The 21,025-nt window shown below is 47.1% G+C and overlaps 1 protein-coding gene across 5 annotated transcripts in view; it reads right to left on the bottom strand.

The window, feature by feature from the left end:
- The window catches only part of HECTD4 (HECT domain E3 ubiquitin protein ligase 4), a 1,724,100-nt gene that overhangs the window by 281,985 nt on the left and 1,421,090 nt on the right, over positions 1–21,025 (bottom strand). For 3 of the 5 annotated variants that reach the window (XR_011199486.1, XM_069214812.1, XM_069214814.1), the window contains exon 65: positions 9,804–9,907. Coding sequence is in view for 4 of the 5 variants with exons in the window: in XM_069214812.1 (XP_069070913.1) it covers positions 9,804–9,907 (104 nt within the window). In the remaining variant the exon portion in view is untranslated. Of the gene's footprint in view, positions 1–9,569; positions 9,642–9,803; positions 9,908–21,025 lie in introns of all 5 variants that reach the window. The other 2 variants (XM_069214810.1, XM_069214811.1) reach the window with 1 other exon arrangement.

Below are 21,025 nucleotides of genomic sequence, written 5' to 3'. Positions count from 1 at the left end.
GAACTATTAAAAATCATTGGAAAGTCACGAATGGACTGTGCCCCTGGCCCCAATGGCTTACCGCAAGCACTATTTAAACAAGACACAGAAAGATGGGCCAATTTCCTGGCAGCAATATATAATGACGTGATCACAACAGGCATTGTCCCGGCATACTGGAAAGGCTCAATAATCCACCCCATATATAAGGGTGGGAGAGCGCTCTCCCCAAGCAACTACAGACTAATCGCTCTTTTAGACGTTGACCTCAAGTACTTTTACTGCTGTGTGCTAAAACATCTAGAAGCCTGGATTATAGAGAACAATATTCTACCCTTTAATCAAACCGGGTTCACCAAGCACCAAGGAACATTAACAAATCTTATGGGGCTAGGCTTGATCATAAACAGAGCAAAAGCAAAGGGGACTCCAACTTATTTATGTTTTGTTGACTTTAAAGCTGCTTTTGACTGCGTCTCCTGCGGCAAAATGTAGGCCAAATTACTACAGTGGGGGCTGCCACACTCTATTTTAAATGCCATCAAAATGATATACTCTGATACTTGGGTAAAGGTTAAATTGGGGGAAGGCTTTCACCTATCCAGGGCAGTCAAAACAACAGTGGGGGTGAAGCAAGGCTGTGTATTGGCTCCAACACTCTTCAACCTGTACATAGCAGATCTCCCCGCCAAGTTAAATGGTCACTCATACCACTCTCCATCACTGGGCGGTCAACAAGTATCCAACCTACTATATGCAGATGACCTACTACTAATCAGTAATACCAGAATAGGCATGCAGAAATTGTTAAAGGCATTAGAAGAATACTCGGGTTCTAATGATTTGGAAATTAATCATAAAAAATCTAAAATGATTACCTTAAACCGCAGGCCAACCACCCAAGGTAAATGGCATATGAATGGGAAAACCCTAGAGGAAGTAACATCAAACAGATACCTAGGATTGGTGGTGGATGCTAGAGGTAATTACATGCCACAAAAAGAGGCTATAAAAAACAAGACGCAGGCCCTTACTTACGCCTTTTGCAAGCTAGCAAATTCAATCTGTGGTCATGCTCTGAACTCATTAACAGCAGTAATGAGAGCGAAGCTACTTCCAACTATCACCTATGGGACCGAAATAATGAGGGGGATGGAAGTAGGTCTTCTGGATAAGCTTCTGATAAAAACATATAAGCGCGTTTTTCGGCTGCCTGGACGTGCATCGCCAGCCCAGGTCAGACTGGAATTTATGCTGGTCAAACAGTCGTTAGCCCGACCGGCAGCATACAATAAATGCTGCTACAAACTGAGCCGCGCTTCAAAAGGGTCTTTAGCCAATCTAGTCTGGCAGGAAATTATCCTAGAAAGAGGGAACCCCAACTACATAAGGTATCTAGAAAAAAGTAAGAATCTTTTGAACTTAGATGAGGTATGGAACCGGTCTATACCCATCCCCGTTTTCAATAAAGCAGTGAATAAAACAAGTAAATTACAGATCTCTGCTGGACGCTGGTGCCTGCCGCTGGTGAGCAGACGGGCGGAGGTGCCTGGAAGAGTGACACCGGAGAGCGCCTTGCATAGTGTGGCGCTTTTGGATTGCCTGGCAGACCTGAACCGGCTGACATGTGCGGGGCTGCTTGAGAGTGGCTGGACAGACGTGGCGGCAGGGCGCTGGAGAGCAGGAGGAGGTGAACCGATCCGGGTGGGTTGTGGCCGGGTTGGCGGTGGCTGATTGGAGACCCGGAGCTAGAGGGGTCCCTCGCGCTGATGCGCTGGTCCTTGCCTGGGGCTCTGACTGGCGGGGGCTTACGGTGGGGGCTGGCGCGGATTGGCCTACCGTGCGGAGTGCCTTGGCGCTGGTCTGCCGCCCTGTGTGTTGTCTGACGGGCCGGTGAGGCGAGACCTGAGTGGTTGCGAAGGGGCTGCTTGCTGGTGGACGTCCCTAGACCTGGATACCATTTATTCTTTCTTTGTGTGAAGGAGTCGTTTATGGACTGAGCTGGAATCATGGGCAAGGCTGATCAGCGTCAAGCAAAGCTCACCTTCGACGGTGAGAAAAAGAGAAACAGGGCTCCTGCTTCTCAGTCCTGTGGTGACGGAGCCGTAAAGGGAGGCTCGGACGAGTCGGTGAGGTCTATGTTTTTAGAGCTCAAGAATAGTCTGGCTGGCATTGACGCTAAGCTCGATCATGTGACTGAACAACTTGACTGCATCAAAACCTGTGTGGACGATCATGATTCCAGATTTGTGGTCTGGAGTCGCAGACGTCGGAGATGGAGGATACACGGCGGGGGGATAGAGACCAGATCGCGCAAATGGAGCGCATTTTGGAGGTGATACGGAATAAAAATGTTGACTTGGAGGCACGGTCGCGCCGCAACAATATTCGCATTGTTGGCCTGCCGGAGGCCACCGATATGGGCCACATGGAGGACTTTGTGGAGAGCATGCTGTCGGATCTGTTTGCGGGCGAGCTCTCCCAGATGCTGGTGGTCGAAAGGGTGCATAGGTCCTTGGGGCCTCGGCCTCCGCCGGGTACTCCTCCGTGCCCAATTATAGTGCGCCTATTGAACTATCGAGATCGAGATACCGTCCTTCGCTTGGCAAGGGAGAGGAAGCCGCTGGTGTACAAAAACTCTGAACTCAGCTTCTTCCCTGATTATACCCCAGGCGTGCAGGCGTTGCGCTGCGCCATTTTGTCGACCAAGCGATTGCTAAATCAGGCTGGCGTCAGATTTGCCTTGTTGTACCCTGCTAAGTTAAGGGTGCGGCATGAGGGAAAGGTACTGTACTTCACAGACCCAAAGCAAGCAGCCAAGTTTGCTTAACGCTTGCCTAGGCGGCCAGAAACTGCAGGGCTGGAAGGCTCTGGATATGAGAGAGCTGCCTTGAGTGACAATGACTAGTCGGCGCGTTGCTGGGCTGGTGGTGCTGGCTGAAGCTGATGGGGTGTGAGGATCCGTTTCCTCACATGGGATCGCCCGAAGTTCACCTTTGTTGTTCGGCCCTTGTGCCCCTCTCCCCTAGTACATACTGGGTGGAGAGCTGATAGGCCGGCTATCGCCCCTAGGATGAGTCCTGATGGTTGTGCTTATGCTTCAAAGGGTTGGGTTTGGGGTTTGGGAGGGTGGGTTTCTGAAATGGCCCAATTGGGGGGTCTGAGTGGGAGGGGGAGGGAGTGGGCTACGTTGGGCTGTGTGTATTCTGTTCTCTATGTTACTCTTGATGTTTTCTTTCAAGCTCTTGGCAGGTGGGGCTGCGCTTTCTGGCGGTGTGAAGTATACATGTTGGGGGAGAGATGGGGACTGATAGTGTGACTGCGGTTCGATGTTTGACCTGGAATGTGCGTGGGCTCAACGAAAGGCACAGCTGGTGGCAGCGTATATTAAACGGCACGGAATAGATATTTGTATGCTGCAGGAGACCCATTTGGTGGCATCTATGCTGGGCAGACAAAGCAGGGTGGGTTGGCGAGACTCAGTGCCCGACATACTCGAGTTACGCTCATGGAGTGGCAATCTTGTTGCGCAAGGGGTTGCAGTGGCGTACCCGTAAGGTGGTGGTTGACCCAAACAGCAGATATGTCTTGCTGAGTGGTACGTTGTCAGATAGAGCCTGCTGGCTTGTTGCTGTCTATGGACCGAATGTGGATGACCCGGAGTTTTTTCAAGAGCTGTGGCGTTTGGTGGAATCGCTGGGTGCCGGTGCAGTGATTTGGGGCGGCGATTTTAATGTGATCCTGGATTCTAGGATGGATCGAGAGAGTGCGGATAGAGTGCAGCATGTTGCAGCAGCGAAGTCACTGGCGGCGGTGATGCAGATTGGTGCTTTAGTAGATCTGTGGAGGCAGAAGCACGGAGATGCTAGAGAGGGTACGTGTGTGAATTACGTCCACGGTAGCTGGTCCTGTAATGATCGCTGGTTGGGTACAAGAGACGTGGAGGTCTGGATGAGATCGGTAGACCTTCTCCCCGCACTTTGTCTGACCACCCGCCGGTTAGGTTAGTGTTGGAGATACCCAGCGAGTTGGGCTGGTCGTTCATGTGGAGGTTGCCTTGTGGGGCACTCCGCGATGCGGCCTTTCGGGCGGAGGTGCGCAAGGCTATTGTGCTGTTTTTTGCTGAAAACCGGGGTTTGGTGAGGTTGGCGGGTACATTATAGGAGGCATTTAAGGTGGTCATTAGGGGAATATGCCTCTCGAAACAGCATGGCACATTGAGGACCCTGTGGCGGGAAATGGCTGATTTGGAGGGGAGAATTGCGGAGTTGGAGCGGCGTCTGGCTGAGAGTTGGTCGGGCGAGGTGCTGGCGGAGATCCGGCGAGAGGTGTCCTTGTATGAGGAGGCCTCCCTCAGAGAAGTCTGTTTTATGGGGGGCACGCCGTTATGGCGAGGGGGAGAGAGCTGGGCGCACACTTGCTGATATGCTGCGCAGGCCCTGGGCCAGTAACTATATCACTGAGGTTGTGGGGACTGAGGATGAGAGTGTGACTGGGATGAATGGTGTAATGCAAGTTTTTACAGAGTATTTTGCACAGCTGTATGCTGCTCCGGAGGGCCTGGACGCGGCGGCGGAGCAGGCGTACTCCGCTGACATTGCATTAGTGTGGTTTGACGAGGCACACAGGTCGTACTTGGATGTTCCGTTTTCCGTGGAGGTGACGACTGCGGCGATCCGCGGCCTGCCTGGTGATAAGTCTCCTGGTACTGATGGTTTGACTCCCACGTTTTATAAGGAATATGCGGATATTCTTGCCCCTCACCTCTTGGAGGTATACGCGGAGTCGTTGGAGACTGGGATCCTTCCTGCTTTGCTCTAGGAGGCTCTGATAGTCACGATTCTTAAACCCGGGAAGGATCCGGCTCGAGGCAACTCGTATCGCCCACTCTCCATGATTAATATTGACAACAAAATCCTGGCTAAAATGATCGCGGCACGTTGGCAGCCGCTGCTTCCTAGACTGGTGCTCCCGGATCAGTCGGGATTTGTACCCGGGAGGTCCACATGTCACAACTTGCGCACATTCTTTGCGGTTGCAGGCTCAATGGAGGTGGATGACAGGGCAGCGGCGGTGTTTTTAGATGCCACCAAAGCTTTTGATTCTCTAGCATGGGAGTATATGTTCGTGCTTTTGGCCCAGGTAGGTCTCAGCGCGTGCTTTGTGCAGTTCATTAGATTATTGTACACTCTGCCCACTGCTCGGTTGCGTCTAAACGGGTGCGTGTCGGCCCCATTTCCTGTTGCTCGCGGTATGCGTCAGGGTTGCCCATTGTCCCCGCTACTTTTTGCGGCGGCAATGGAGCCCCTGGCGGCGGGGCTGCGACAGAAGCATAACAATAAGGGTTTGCAGTTTCGACAGAGGCACTTCTTGGTGTCTATGTATGCTGATGATATTGCGCTATATGTGCGGAATCCCGATCGAAATTTGCCCATCTTATTGGACGAGATCATGCACTTTGGCACCTTCTCCAGCATCACGATCAACTGGTCGAAGTCTGTGGTTTTGCCCTTGACTCAGAGTGTGGTGAAGTTTGATTTGCGGTATCCCATGGCTTTGGCGGAGGGCCCGGTGCGATATCTGGGGGTCCAGTTGAGCTGTGATGTTGACACCCTTTGGCTGGCTAATTACGGTGCTGAAATGTCGCGGCTGGAGGAGAAGATTGAGGCTTGGCGTGCCTTACCACTATCGTTAATTGGGCGTATTGCTATTGTGAAGATGGTGGTTCTTCCTAAATTCCTGTACCTTTTTGTTAACCTCCCGCTCACAAGGGGTTTCCTGCGATGCCTGCGCTCTGCGCTGATCCGCTTGATATGGGCGAGTCGCCAACCTCGCATTTCTTGGGAGAGGCTGACGCTACCGTTCGAGTTGGGTGGGCTTGCTGCTCCAGATTTGTAGTTATACTATAACTGTGCGCAAGCGCACTTTGCATACTACTGGTTGCGACCGATTCGATATTTGCCACATCTGGCACGGAAAGTGATGCAGTATAGCCGGATGGGTTGTTGCGCGTGCTCGGGGGCCGGGCTCGGTCTCAACCTAAGGGAGTCGACACAGTGGCATGTACGTCGAGAGCGTGGGGGATGCTGATGCAGCGTTCTGGTGTTAACGCACCGTTTGCTCCTTCATTGCCTGTTATGGCGGTAGCCGATGCTCAGATGTTTCGGGATGGCGGTGTGCACGGATTTCTTCGGGATGCTGGCTTAACGGAGCTGGGAGACTGGTTTGTGGACGGTCGCCTGATTAACCTTTTGGAGGTACTCGATGACAGTGGCCTAACTGCGTTGCAGCGAATGTATGCTCACAGGGTTAGCGCTATGCTGCGAGCTTGGTTCCCAGGCTTACCGGAGGTACCCTCGGAATGCTGTGCTTTGGAGGTGCTGTGCTGCGCGCGGTCGCCGCAAAAGCTAGTTACCACACTGTATAATTGCATTCAGGAGCAGAGAGGTGGCCCTGGGGAGTCTTCTAGGGTCCGGTGGGAGAAGGACGTGGGTGAACCTATCACAGAGGCAATGTGGTGAGGCTGCTGCGCCCACATGAGAGTACTGTCCCCGAATTATAGGCTGTGGCTGCTGCATTTTAAGTTTTTGCATAGTTTATATCATACACCTAGCGGGCTTCACTCCATGGGTCTGCGCGTGGATGCGTGCTGTGAGCGTTGTTGTGCACCGGATGCAGGTTTTCTGCACCAGGCGTGGGAATGTGCGGAGGTTCAAGCTTTCTGGGTGGATGTTTTGCGCACAATTGCTGAGGTAACTGGCTCTGAGATACCCATCTCCCCCACGGTTGTGCTGCTTGGGTGTGTGAATAAGATTAACGGACCTCATAGACGGCTGGTTGGCTTACTTCTGTTACTGGCCAAGCGCAGAGACACCATGTGCTGGGGCTGGCGGCGGGCACCGCGTGGGTCTGAATGTCTGCGGGATGCTGCCTTTTGTCAAGATCAGTTGATGATTTTCTGGGAGCTTATGCCTGAAGGCTCCCGGCCAAATGATATCTGGGCTCCACTGTGCGAGTACCTGGCGTCCAGGAATGAGCAGGCGGCATGATGTGTGATTGCCCGCGTTCTGGTGCTTCCCCCTGCTCCCCCTGACTGGGTTAAGGATTGTGTATAGCTGAGGTCGGTTGGTGTAGCCTCACTTGCGCGCTCTACCTGCCCTTTTTTTGTTTACCTACTAGTTATTTACCCCTCTCTTGTTGATATATTGGCTTCGATATTTGATACAACAACCCCTCCTGGACTGGATATGTGGACTGTGTCTGCCGGAAGTCCGGTGAGTTGAGCCGGTGATGAGGCACCGGATCTTGACGCACACTGCGAGAAACGCTTGGAGTATCGCAGAGCAGGATAAACCCTGAGGCTGAGGAGGGTTGTAGTATGTACAGTTTGTTGCTATAAAAGGGGGGCCATTTGTGCTGTTTTGTATTCATGCAATAATCAATAAAAAAAATAAAATGATTCCAGCAGGACACCTCTGCATCATTTACCTCATGTTCTGGCCAGCGGGACTGCAACTGGACCCTCCAGGAACCCACAATCTGCAACTCCAGCAATGACTCTCCTCTGCAACACTGTTTCTCGGGCTCCTTCCAGTGACTGCAACATTTCCCTGGCTGTGCATCCTCTCAGGGCAACAAGGCTTCTCTTCTCTGACTCTTGCATTTGCAAAGGCTTGTTGGTGGTTTGCCAGCACCACTGACTGACTGCATCATGACCGCCGACATGGGACATCACTTGCTTCACTCCTGGAACTCCTCCGCTGCTCCTGTGCTGCACTACTGACTTTCCTCATCCACTGTCGACCTGGTCCTGCATCCACAGAAGGGTGGGTAGTGGTTCCTGTCACAGCCGAACACTCCATCACGAACCGGACTTGGTCCCCTTCCCTTGCAGGTCCCTTTCTGTCAAGATGCATCTTTGGTTTCCTCCAGTCTTGTCTGGGTCTGGCACAGTCCTTTTCCAAAGTCCTCCTGTCGTTACCTCTCCTCTCCTGGTCGTTGGAGGGCACCCTGGTACTTACCTCTTGAGGTTCATAAATCTTCCAGCTCCCCTCTGCTGATTCCACTTCCTTGGGTGGGGGATTGTCTTTCACATTCCACTTTTTATGTTTGTCCCTCAGTGTTTGCTATTGCTTTTACCAATGCCTATTGCGTTCCATGGTATTTCCTGATAGCTATAATAGTGTGTTTACTTACCTCCAGTTGGGGTATTGCCTATAAAGTATTTTAGTGGTACCATAATAAAGTACCTTTATTTTTGTAACACTGTGTGGTTCTTTCATGTGTGTAAGTGTTGTGTGACTGTAGTGGTATTGCATAAGCTTTGCATGTCTTCTAGATAAGTCTTGGTTGCTCATCCACAGCTACCTCTAGAGAGCCCTGGATTCCTAGACACTGCCTCCACCTTCTCTAATAGGGGATACCTGGATCTGGTATAAGGTGATGACACCATAGGTACTCACCACAAACCAGGCCGGCTTCCTACAACGTAAACAATACATTTGTAAAATAAGAACATAGAAGAAGGATCTGACAGTGTACCTTTGAGTTCTAATAGCAGTGTATGTATGATCTAAATTGTAAGCAAATAAGTCAGGAGCTAGACGTTTTATAGAGAACAATTTATCTTGTATTTCAGGCATTAACCTGTCAACATGGAGTGCCTTTGAAATGAGGTGAGGTCCTGAATCATAGCTCTCTCCTAAGTATATGAACATCCGAAGTCCTTCAGCCAAGGTTAATTCGGCCTTTACCCCTGGTGGCAACTCCTCTTTAACGTTTGTCAGATGCCTGCAATCTATGACTTACACATTAAAAAAAAATTAAGACATGCAATTGCCTATTTAAACATTATGGCTGCAGTACTGCATGATAAAAACACAGTTAAAATATATAAATATAAAATTACATAACAATATCAACTCTTAAGCACTTTGGCAGAAGGAGTGATAACTTGAATGCAAAATGTGCTCCATTCGTAGTTTTTCACAGCACCCATTAACTTATATGGGAACTATGAAAAAACAAAGCAATGCCTGCTAAGGCAGTACTGACTTGGTGCTTGTCTGTTAGTTTCACCTCATTCCTATGAATTTAGCACTATATCAGTGAATATCTATGCTTTAGGGACCTGCTTTTGGGCTACAGCTCCTTAAGAAGAAAGGCCACACATTTCTTCGCACCAAAGACACCTAAATCGTCTTTACTTGCCACATTTCTGAACTTCCTGCTTTTGAGAGGCTGCGTCTGGAAAACACTGAAATAACGAGGAAGGCGTTATGGTCTCCTAGACCCAGCTGATGGCAAATCTGAAAGGTTGCTCCTGAAAAATGCAGGAGCTGTCTCTGATATTGAGAAGGGGGGTATAAGACTTGTTTCCAATGGCTGTGTACCATTCCAAAGAGGTTAAAGGATTGAATAGCTAGTAGTGAATTTCCTATAAGAAAACTTCCTGAGATTAATTTCTCAAGACATCCACCCTTGAAGTATTAAACCTTAATTCTACTTGTGGGACGTCTTGCCACTGAGATTCTCTTCTCAATGCTAGCACCCATTTCCATTTGAAAAAGGAATTTAGTGAGAGAACTTACATACTGGGCTCTCTCTTTTACACAGAGGGATAAAGTATTGTCGTGGATGGTTTTCAACATAGTGGAAGCCACCTGGAATATACAAATAAATGGGATGAGCAATGTAATGATTTAGAATGACTTTCATATATGTTAACCTTTGAATGATTTAACTGAAGAACTTGCAGCAAAATTACTGATGAATACAGGTACCATACTTAATCTTATGTTTAGGGATTATAAAAAAGTTGTTACCTTCTTGTTTTTTCGTGGGTGACTTGTCAAAATCCTTATCATCGGGTTTATTTTTCTCAGGAGATTTTGGTTTCACAGTGGGTTTCTTCTCACTTAGAGCATTTCTAGAAAAGATAAGTACATTAATATAGGACACCTATATGAACAAGCCAGTATGGAAATTACACTACCATATAAAGCACTGTAGGAATCTAATGAATGCAATTTAGTTGGTACAATTTCTGCACAAACACATCTCTAAACAAATGCATTCTCACTTAGAAGCCACATTAAATCTCCTATTATTTGCAAAGCCTTCAACCGACATGTGATTTAGCTGGGTGCAATATACTCTGTGGGACTCAAAATTAAGTGGGATTGGCATCATAACACAAGTAAATCAAACAAACCCATACAAGAATGTAATAAAAATAATTAGCACAATAATATTAGAAAATTAATTCTAAAATGCGATTTATAGCGTATTGGTGCTCAAGACGATTCCTTACATGAGAGCCCTTCCCAAGTGCAGACTCAATTCAGGAAATTCTCAGCAACTGCAGATTGGCACCATGTGACTTAAAACACAGTCAGGTAAAAAGCCATGCAAACTCTTAATGTAATGCAATGACTGTATTTAAGGTACGACCAGCACTGGTGACATCCATTTTTCTTTCTGTGCATCCCTCAAAACAGGATCTGGAGCCCAACTGCTTTTCATCGGTTGCTTTTCCTAGAGGTTCTATACATTTGTAAATAAAAAATTTTGGGCGCATATTGCCTCTGTCAATTTCTGTCTCTAAGCCTTTTTATTCGCGAAGGAGGCAAATATCAGTTACTGACACAAATACCTGTTGTGCTTTGAGAGATCTTAAGTTGTATTGTCATACTAATTAGGCACCCAAATGACCAGGGGAAGAAAGAAAGAGATAATGAGGGAGAGAGAGACCAGGCTCCTTTTTGCTTCAGTTATGCAGCATTAAAAGTGTAAGCCCTGATTTAGATCTTGACGGTTTTACCGCCAAACCGCATAAGTGGCAGACCAACAAAGACTGTCAAGTCAACTGTGTTGCGCCCGCTGTGTTTCGATGTTACAGCTCTGCAAGAGGTGGACTGGCGACTGATTGCTGATGGGGGAGACGGCGGATGGACTTCGTACAATGGCAGATGCTATGGAATAGAGTTAAGTGACACACACACACACACACACACACACACACACACTGTACCCTAGCCATAGGTGTCCACCTGCACTACACACAACGCACCACATACACAGCATCATCTATTAGACATCTAACACAACCCTTACGTCCCGAAAACACACACCAACATACATCCATGACAACACACACCATTAACACTGCACCCACAACACCACCACTCTCCTGAAAGTGCCACACAGCAACACAACATCGATGTCAAATGCAAGTGACACACAGACACACCCACAACATCCAATCCAGCTCCCTTCACCTCAACCAGCCAATCCACACACACACACACACACACACACACACACACACACACACACACACACACACGTACTGACTCACATACACAATAAATAGAACAAACCTACCAATACAGATCCCCCTGCAATGCACACACATGGACCCCATGGACAAGTCTGATTGTACTGTCACTGTGGTGCCAGCATTCATTTGGCAATGAAAAATGACACCACAATGAGAGATGTGTATGTATGCGATATGCGTGTTGTGCCAGTGGGTCTCCAGCCATGTGTGATACACGTCTCCCCGACATATGCATGTCACAGTGATGTACAACAATTACGTACACATGTATATATCTACAGTGATCCCGATCTCCTGTGAAGTGCCCACCCAACGTACCCTGGAAATGCGCCGTCCCTACCTTTGCACCTGGCTATGAGGGGTGGGGTTATAGGGGATGAGGGTCGGGTTTCTCGGCGGATCAGTGACAGCAGTCGAAAATGGATGTTGAATTGGGGAAAAAAGGTGCGTTTTCACCTGCTTTCCATGCCCCAATCCGCCAATTCAGAATTGGAGGACAGATCATCACTTTTGCTTGGTGGTAAGGCACATCCAAATCTGCACAGCAGGAAGGGTGGCTGGGGTCCCGGCAGCAGCCATTTTTTCCTCTCCCGCCATAGACGCGGGCCGTGTGTCTTGACGGAAACAGCAGTTCCAATGCGGGTTTTGAGCTATGGGACCACCAACATCTAAATACAGCGGAAGGACAATCACGGCTGCGGACAGCTTTTCAGGTTAAAACTCAATGGCTAGATCGTTACCGCCAAGATCTAAATGAGGCCCTAGGTCTCCTTTTAGAGTGTAGAAAACAATATCAACACTAAAGACTCCAGATCAACCATATATTGCTTGACTACAAGAGTGGCAAGAAAACAAACTTGTACATATGGTGACAGGGCTTGAATTTAACTATTTAAATACACACTGTCCCTATGATACAATAAAAAAGTCTGCTCCTATTGTTAGGATCTTTGGTTGGGCCTTCAATTCGGGTTTCAAACTGTCTCTTCCATATTCGTGCATTTTAAACAGCCTCTCAAATAGTCCTATGTTGTATGTGCTGCGATCCTTTCATACCAAGCTTCACAGACAGCTCACACACCTGGTGTATTCTTTACGACGTTGGAGGCAACATAAATCATATTATATACTCTGATACATTTCTACATTTGATAAATAATTTGTGTTGTAGATAGTTTCTTGGTACACTTATAGTGAAACAATACATGTTGAGAGCAGCAAGTCTTTACAGGTTTAATTGCCCCACCCCCAAACTGACAAGGATATTTCTGTGGGGTTATCCTTTGTGAGTGTATTTCTAAGTGAAGAGAACACCCTTGCCACTGCTAGAGGAGTCGGTACAGTTCTTGCGTCACAAGAAACACTTTTTTGAAGCAACACTCTTTCTTGACCAAGTCTTTGCACAAAGCAATAAGTTTTAAGGAACTACCTGTCTGTCTTCTTCAGTCAGTTTCAACTCTACTGAAGGTACTTCAGGTGAGTTTTCCTCTGAAAGGAACTTCTGTAAAACAGAACAAGGCTATCCAAATGGCTAACACTACCATTTCTGCCTTCTAGTCCACCTCAAAGAAGCCTTCACAGAGATTACAGATTCATCGGTGTCCTCCAACTCTGTCTCAAATTTGTCAACCTCAGTCCCATCTCAGAAGCTGTTTCTGCTCCTTTGCAGTCTTCAGGCTAAATTCAAAGATTAGCATAACACGTGCCGCTTGGCCTCTCCCAAAGTTCCAGAAGTGAAAAGGGGTATGTCTGCATTGCTTCCAACTTCAGTTCTGGTTCAAACGAGTTCTTCCTTTGTAAAAGCCACTTTGAGAAGACTGAGAATTTGGTAGACAGCTAAAGTATAAACTGAGCCAAACTCAAGGAATATGACTTCCCAAGAATGTACTCTTCCAGGAAAAAACATTTAGTTGACTGGAAGGCCTGTTTATCACACATGCCATTATATTCCCTCATCAGCCTCAAGGTTGTGAGGTGACACTAAAAGCAGTTATTATGTAGTCAATGATCACATAGGCTATTCCACTTTATAACAAACTGTCAAAGTTCTCTGTCCAATAGGATTTCACCAAACAGCACATCATCATCATCAAACAATACTTTATTCGATTGTATCTCACAATCATAAAAGCAGATGAAGTATACAAAATAACACCAATCAACAACCACATAAAATAGATCAAATAAATTATGTCCTGGCTAAAAACATTTAGAGATAAAAGGCCTCCATAATTTGCCTAGAAATATGATCTGGCCTTAATTACTGCACATAGATATAGAGCTAAACCATTACATATTTTGATTGATGGAAGGGACAGCAAGTAAATAAAAGCTGGCCGGCACTGTTTAAAATGCATAAATTTTAAGAGTTGAATCACAAACACTTTCCTTAAATCAAAGTAAAATTTGCACAAAAAAAAACTATATGCATTGTGCTTTGGTCTGACACTGAGTCAAAAGAACATTTTCCCAAAACTGGACTCCCGTTGTTGGTAAGCGGAAAACTGACGAGTCGGTGAAATGTCTCTAGTCTTAGGCGCGTGAGGACATATTGATGCCTCGAGTTCAATACATATTCTAAATATGGTTCCATGCTTTTGATTGCTGCAGCAGGAGATTCCTCCTTACACTAGATTTCTTTGACTCAATAGCCCACCTCGAGTCAGCCAGATAAGTAAGACAGATGTTTTTCAAATCTTTCCAGGAAATCGTTTCCATTTTTTATGATGTAAAGTATAATTCAGGGTGGCCCAGGTCCGTAAGATAGTTCTTTATATAATCCAGCCATGGAATTTGCATCGAATGACTTAATGATTGAGCATCTTCTATGATGGCCCTATTTAGGCTAGCAAAGTCGGAAGGTCCATAATTAATGCAAAGTAAAATTGGTTGAATACATATTAGGTCTGTAATGAAAATGTCACTTACCCAGTGTACATCTGTTCGTGGCATCAGTCGCTGAAGATTCACATGTTGTGCATAGCCCGCCATCTGGTGTTGGGTCGGAGTGTTACAAGTTGTTTTTCTTCGAAGAAGTCTTTCGAGTCACGGGACCGAGTGACTCCTCCTTTTGTCTCCATTGCGCATGGGCGTCGACTCCATCTTCGATTGTTTTACCCGCAGAGGGTGAGGTAGGAGTTGTGTTGTAGTAATAGTGCCCATGCAATGGAGTGACTAAGTATGTACCTATTTAAGGTTTAAATAATATATTTACAAATGTACAAAGCTTAAGCTAACTTCCGAACTGCTACAGGCTCCCGGGGAGGCGGGTGGGCACATGTGAATCTTCAGCGACTGATGCCACGAACAGATGTACACTGGGTAAGTGACATTTTCAATTTGATGGCATCTGTTGCTGTAGATACACATGTTGTGCATAGACTAGTAAGTAAAAATTTAGGATTAGTCCTTAGGACTACCTTATTTTTGTGCAGTTGGATAAAAGGTTCTTGTATTGTAAACGCCTGAATTTCACTTACTCTTCTTAGAGATGTGATGGCGATGAGAAATGCAACTTTCCAGGTTAGGAATTGTATTTCGCAAGAATGCATAGGTTCAAAGGGTGGACCCATGAGTCTTGTTAAGACGATGTTGAGGTTCCATGAAGGAACGGGTGGTGTCCTTGGTGGTATAATTCTTTTGAGGCCTTCCATAAACGCTTTAATGACAGGTATCCTAAATAGTGAAGTTGAATGGGTAATCTGCAGGTATGCAGATATTGCTGCGAGGTGTATTTTAATGGAAGAGAAGGCCAGGTTCGATTTTTGTAAGTGTAGTAAGTAGCCCACTACATCCTTTGGAGATGCGTGTAATGGTTGAATTTGATTCTGATGGCAGTAGCAAACAAACCTTTTCCATTTGCTTGCATAGCAGTGTCTAGTGGATGGTCTTCTAGCTTGCTTTATGACTTCCATACATTCTTGTGTGAGGTTTAAGTGTCCGAATTCTAGGATTTCAGGAGCCAGATTGCTAGATTCAGCGATGCTGGGTTTGGATGCCTGATCTGTTGTTTGTGTTGTGTTAACAGATCTGGCCTGTTGGGCAACTTGACGTGGGGTACTACTAATAGGTCTAGCAGTCTTGTGTACCAAGGTTGCCTGGCCCATGTTGGTGCTATCAGTATGAGTTTGAGTTTGTTTTGACTCAATTTGTTTACTACATATGGAAGGAGAGGGAGAGGGGGGAAAGCGTACGCAAATATCCCTGACCAGTTCATCCATAGGGCATTGCCTTGAGACTGCCTGTGTGGGTATCTGGATGTGAAGTTTTGGCATTTTGCGGTGTCCTTTGTTGCAAATAAGTCTATTTGAGGTGTTCCCCAAAGTTTGAAGTAAGTGTTTAGAATTTGGGGGTGAATTTCCCATTCGTGGACCTGTTGGTGATCTCGAGAGAGATTGTCTGCAAGTTGATTCTGGATCCCTGGAATAAACTGTGCTATTAGGCGAACGTGGTTGTGAATTGCCCAGCGCCATATTTTTTGTGCTAGAAGGCTCAGCTGCGGTGAGTGTGTCCCCCCCTGTTTGTTTAGATAATACATTGTTGTCATGTTGTCTGTTTTGACAAGAATGTACTTGTGAGTTATGATTGGTTGGAATACTTTTAGTGCTTGAAAAACTGCTAGCAGTTCCAGGTGATTTATGTGCAGTTTTGTTTGATGTACGTCCCATTGTCCTTGTATGCTGTGTTGATCGAGGTGTGCTCCCCACCCCGTCATGGAAGCATCTGTCGTTATTACGTATTGTGGCACTGGGTCTTGGAAAGGCCGCCCCTTGTTTAAATTTATACTGTTCCACCATAGAAGCGAGAGGTATGTTTGGCGGTCTATCAACACCAGATTTAGAAGGTGACCCTGTGCTTGTGACCATTGTGATGCTAGGCACTGTTCTAAGGGCCTCATGTGCAGTCTTGCGTTCGGGACAATGGCTATGCATGAGGACATCATGCCTAGGAGTTGTAATATCATTTTTGCTTGTATTCTCTGTGTTGGGTACATGCGTTGTATGATCTTGTTGAAATTTTGAATTCTCTGTGGACTTGGAGTGGCTAATCCTTTTGTTGTGTCTATTATGGCTCCTAGGTATTGTTGTACTTTGCACGGCAGAATGTGTGATTTTGCATAGTTGATGGTGAAACCGAGTTTGTAGAGGTTTTGTATGACCTGATTTGTGTGGTGTGAGCACCTTGTCAGTGAGTTGGTCTTGATTAGCCAGTCGTCTAGATACGAGAATACGTGTATTTGCTGCCTTCTGATGTGTGCAGCCACTACTGCTAGACATTTTGTAAAGACTCTTGGCGCGGTTGTTAAACCAAACGGCAATACTTTGAATTGGTAATGTATTCCTTTGAATACAAACCTGAGGTATTTCCTGTGCGACTGATGTATTGGTATGTGGAAATACGCGTCTTTGAGATCTAAGGTTGTCATGTAGTCCTGTTGCTTTAGCAATGGTAACACCTCTTGTAGCGTGACCATGTGAAAGTGTTCTGATTTGATGTAGGTGTTTAGCGTTCTGAGGTCTAGGATTGGTCTCAGTGTTTTGTCCTTTTTTGGTATTAGGAAGTACAGTGAATAAACTCCTGTGTTTATTTGTGTTTCTGGTACTAGTTCTATTGCGTTCTTTTGCAATAATGCTTGAACTTCTGTTTCCAGAAGGTCTGAATGTTGTTTTGATAAATTCTGTGCTTTTGGTGGTATGTTTGGAGGGATTTGTAGAAATTCTATGCAATAACCATGTTGGATAATTGCTAAGACCCAAGTGTCTGTAGTTATTTCCTCCCATGCTTGGTAATACTGACCTATTCTTCCCCCCACTGGTGTTGTGTGGAGGGGATGAGTGACATGTGAGTCACTGCTTGGTTGTAGGGGTTTTGGGGCTTTGAAATTTTCCCCTATTCCTAGGGAATTGTCCTCTGTATTGGCCCCGAAAGCCTCCCCTCTGGTACTGTCCCTGGTAGCTGGACGGTGTTGTCTGTGAGGTGCTGGCTTGTGTGGCCTGACCCCGAAACCCCCCTCTAAAGGTTGTCTTGCGGAAGGTGCTGTAAGTGCCTCTGCTCTGCGGGGAGTAGAGTGCGCCCATGGCTTTAGCAGTGTCAGTGTCTTTTTTCAGTTTCTCAATTGCCGTGTCCACCTCTGGTCCGAACAGTTGTTTTTCATTGAATGGCATATTGAGCACTGCCTGCTGTATCTCTGGTTTAAAACCAGACGTTCGTAGCCATGCGTGCCTTCTTATAGTCACAGATGTGTTAATTGTTCTCGCAGCTGTGTCCGCTGCGTCCATAGAGGAGCGTATCTGATTATTAGATATGTTCTGTCCTTCCTCAACCACCTGCTTCGCCCTCTTTTGTAGTTCCTTGGGTAGATGCTCAATGAGGTGTTGCATCTCGTCCCAATGGGCTCTGTCATAGCGCGCAAGTAGTGCTTGGGAGTTAGCGATGCGCCACTGGTTTGCAGCCTGTACTGCGACTCTTTTTCCGGCTGCATCGAACTTGCGGCTCTCTTTATCTGGGGGTGGTGCATCCCCAGATGTGTGGGAGTTGGCTCTCTTGCGAGCTGCTCCTACTACGACGGAATCTGGTGGCAGCTGTGTGGTGATGAAATCAGGGTCTGTGGGAGGTGCTTTATATTTCTTTTCCACCCTTGGTGTTATTGCCCTACTCTTGACCGGCTCCTTGAAGATTTCCTTTGCGTGCCGAAGCATTCCTGGGAGCATAGGCAAGCTTTGGTAGGAGCTGTGGGTGGAGGAGAGGGTGTTGAATAAGAAGTCATCCTCGACTGGTTCTGAGTGGAGGTTTACGTTGTGGAACTCTGCCGCTCTAGCCACCACTTGTGAATAAGCTGTGCTGTTTTCCGGTGGTGAGGGCTTTGTGGGATACGCCTCTGGACTGTTGTCCGACACTGGGGCGTCGTATAAGTCCCAAGCGTCTTGGTCCTGGTCACCTTGGCTCACGGTGGTGTGAGCCGGGGAATGTGATGGAGTTTGTGCTGGTGAAACGTTAGTTACAGGTGGAGGAGAGGGTGGCGGAGTTACCTTTTTCACCATTTTTGTTTGTGGTGCTTGGTCTGTTTGAAACTCCAGTCTCCTTTTTCTCCTAATAGGGGGAAGGGTGCTTATTTTCCCTGTTCCTTCCTGTATGAAAATACGTTTCTGCGTATGGTCCACTTCAGTGGATTGCAACTCTTCCTCAAATCTATGCCTTCGCATCTGAGAGGACAGTGATTGCTCCTCTGAATAGGAACCGGTAACTGGGTCGGTTGCGGCTCGTTTTGGCACCGAAACCCTGTCTGTACTCTTATTCGGCTCCGAGGTGACTTTTTTCTTTTTTGGAGTCGAAACCTCTCGGCGTCGATCTTCCTCGGTGCCACTGTCTCGGCACCGCTATCTCGGCGTCGATCTTTTTCAGCAGCACTGTCTCGGTCCCGAGAAGGCTGCGTGCCGGTGTCTCGACCGGAGTCGGACGATCTCGGCACTGTTTCGGCCTTTTTCGGTGCCGACGGTCGGTCACCGAATTTATGGGTCAAGCCATGGCCTGGTGGCAGTGGCGTCCCCTGGGCCTTGTCACTTTTCTTGTATGTTGTCTTCGACGTCTTACTCACAGTTCTTTGATCGTCGAATTCCTCGGAGTCCGATTCGTGGATCGAGAAGGCTTCTTCCTCCTCTTGTTCCTCGAACTCTCGGTGTGCTGTCGGCGTGGACGCCATCTGAAGTCTTCTGGCTCGACGGTCACGGAGTGTCTTTCGGGACCGGAACGCACGACAGGCCTCGCAAGTCTCTTCACTGTGCTCAGGCGACAGGCACAGGTTACAGACCAAATGTTGGTCTGAATACGGGTATTTGTTGTGGCATTTGGGACAGAAACGAAACGGGGTCCGTTCCATCTGCGTCGTTTGACACGCGGTCGGGCCGACCAGGCCCGACGGGGGATCGAAAGCTACCCCGAAGGGCACCGGAGCTCTTCAAACTTCGATGCGGTGTCGATTCTATCTAAGCCGATCCCGAACGCAACAATACCGACGTAATCTTCCGATAGTTAGCTAACTTTCCGTTCCGAAACTCGGAGCGACAGGAACACGTCCGAACCCGATGGCGGAAAGAAAACAATCGAAGATGGAGTCGACGCCCATGCGCAATGGAGACAAAAGGAGGAGTCACTCGGTCCCGTGACTCGAAAGACTTCTTCGAAGAAAAACAACTTGTAACACTCCGACCCAACACCAGATGGCGGGCTATGCACAACATGTGTATCTACAGCGACAGATGCCATCGAACTGTATGTTACCCCCATTTCTGTATGGCACGCCAAGGTTGAGGTAGATTTTGGCACACTTAGGATGGACTGAAAAATGGACAAACAGCACGTAGAATTTGGACAAAGAGGCTCTGAAGAAGCATTTAAAAGATACCAGGACAACCCTCAAATGTATTCCTCTAACGGTTAGGTCTGCATATCGCAAACTAACACTGATGTCTTATTTGTCAACATAACTGACCTTAGGGAGTGTAATTGTACAGGATTTCTGTGTAAAAAACAGGGTGCTAGTTCATCTATCTATCAAGAGAGAAACAAAAGGACTAAACTCTTTCGGAAACAATATGTTTGCCTTAGCTTTGAAGACTACAAACACTGCATGCCTTAAAGGGCAAGGTATATTTATGCCTTGTTCAAACCAGCTGTCTTAGCACCACCTAAATTATCAACATCCTAAATGGGACCTGTAGGAAGCTGGCTCTGTATATACTATAGCAAAATGAGATATAGTGTGCAGAGTCCAGGGGTTCCCCAGAGGATTGACAGAAGCAATAATAGATAATACTAATGCTCTATTTGTGGTAGTGTGGTCGAGCAGTTAGGCTTATCATAGTGTAGTGTTAAGCATTTGTTGTACACACACAAGCAATAGAAGAAACACACACTCAATGACTTAACTCCAGACCAACAGGTTTTTATATAGAAAAATATATTTTGTTAATTAATTTCTAGAACCACAAGATTCAGTTTGCTGGTAAGTACATAAAATGTAAGGTACTTTGCATAGGTATACTTAGAATAAAATCAACAATGTATACAGTTTTCTTTAAAATGGCAAAAAGCTATTTTAAAAGTGGGCACTGCAATTTTTAACAGTTCCTGGGGGAAGAAAAGATTGTACAGTTTTACAGGTAAGTATTCAACTTACAGTTCCTATCTCCGGGTTTTAGTTAGTCCGTCATTGGGGGTTCACGTTAACCCCACACACACACCACCAGCAACACAGTCAGGTCGGGTGCAGAGGTCAAAGGAGAGTCAAGTTAACATGGGTTCCTATGGAGATAGGGGGTACTCGGAATCCGGTCTGCATGCAGGGAAGTACCCGCGACTCGGAGGGCAGACCAGGGGGGATTAGAAGAGCATTGGAGGGGCCACACAGACACCAAACACATACTCTCAGCAGCACAGGGGCGGCCAGGTGCAGGGTGCCAACAGGACATCGGGTTTCCAATGCAGCTCTATGGGGGTACCCCGGAGGTCACTTAGAGGCTGCAGGCGAGGTCCAGAGGGGTGTCACACCACTGGTCGGACAGGGCAGAGGTCCGCCTAGTGGTTGATGCTGCTCCGGGGGTCAGGTTCTCCAAGGTCTGGGGACTGCGGGTGCAGAGTGTACTATAGGCGTTGGATATCTTCATCTGGAACTCGCGGATAGGGGTGTCCTCTGGATTCTCTCTGCAG

The sequence above is a fragment of the Pleurodeles waltl genome, chromosome 11, assembly GCF_031143425.1.
Source record: "Pleurodeles waltl isolate 20211129_DDA chromosome 11, aPleWal1.hap1.20221129, whole genome shotgun sequence".
NCBI classification, from domain to species: Eukaryota; Metazoa; Chordata; class Amphibia; order Caudata; family Salamandridae; genus Pleurodeles; species Pleurodeles waltl.
Note: the sequence above shows the minus strand (reverse complement) of the source record. Positions and strands in the feature narration are given on the sequence as shown.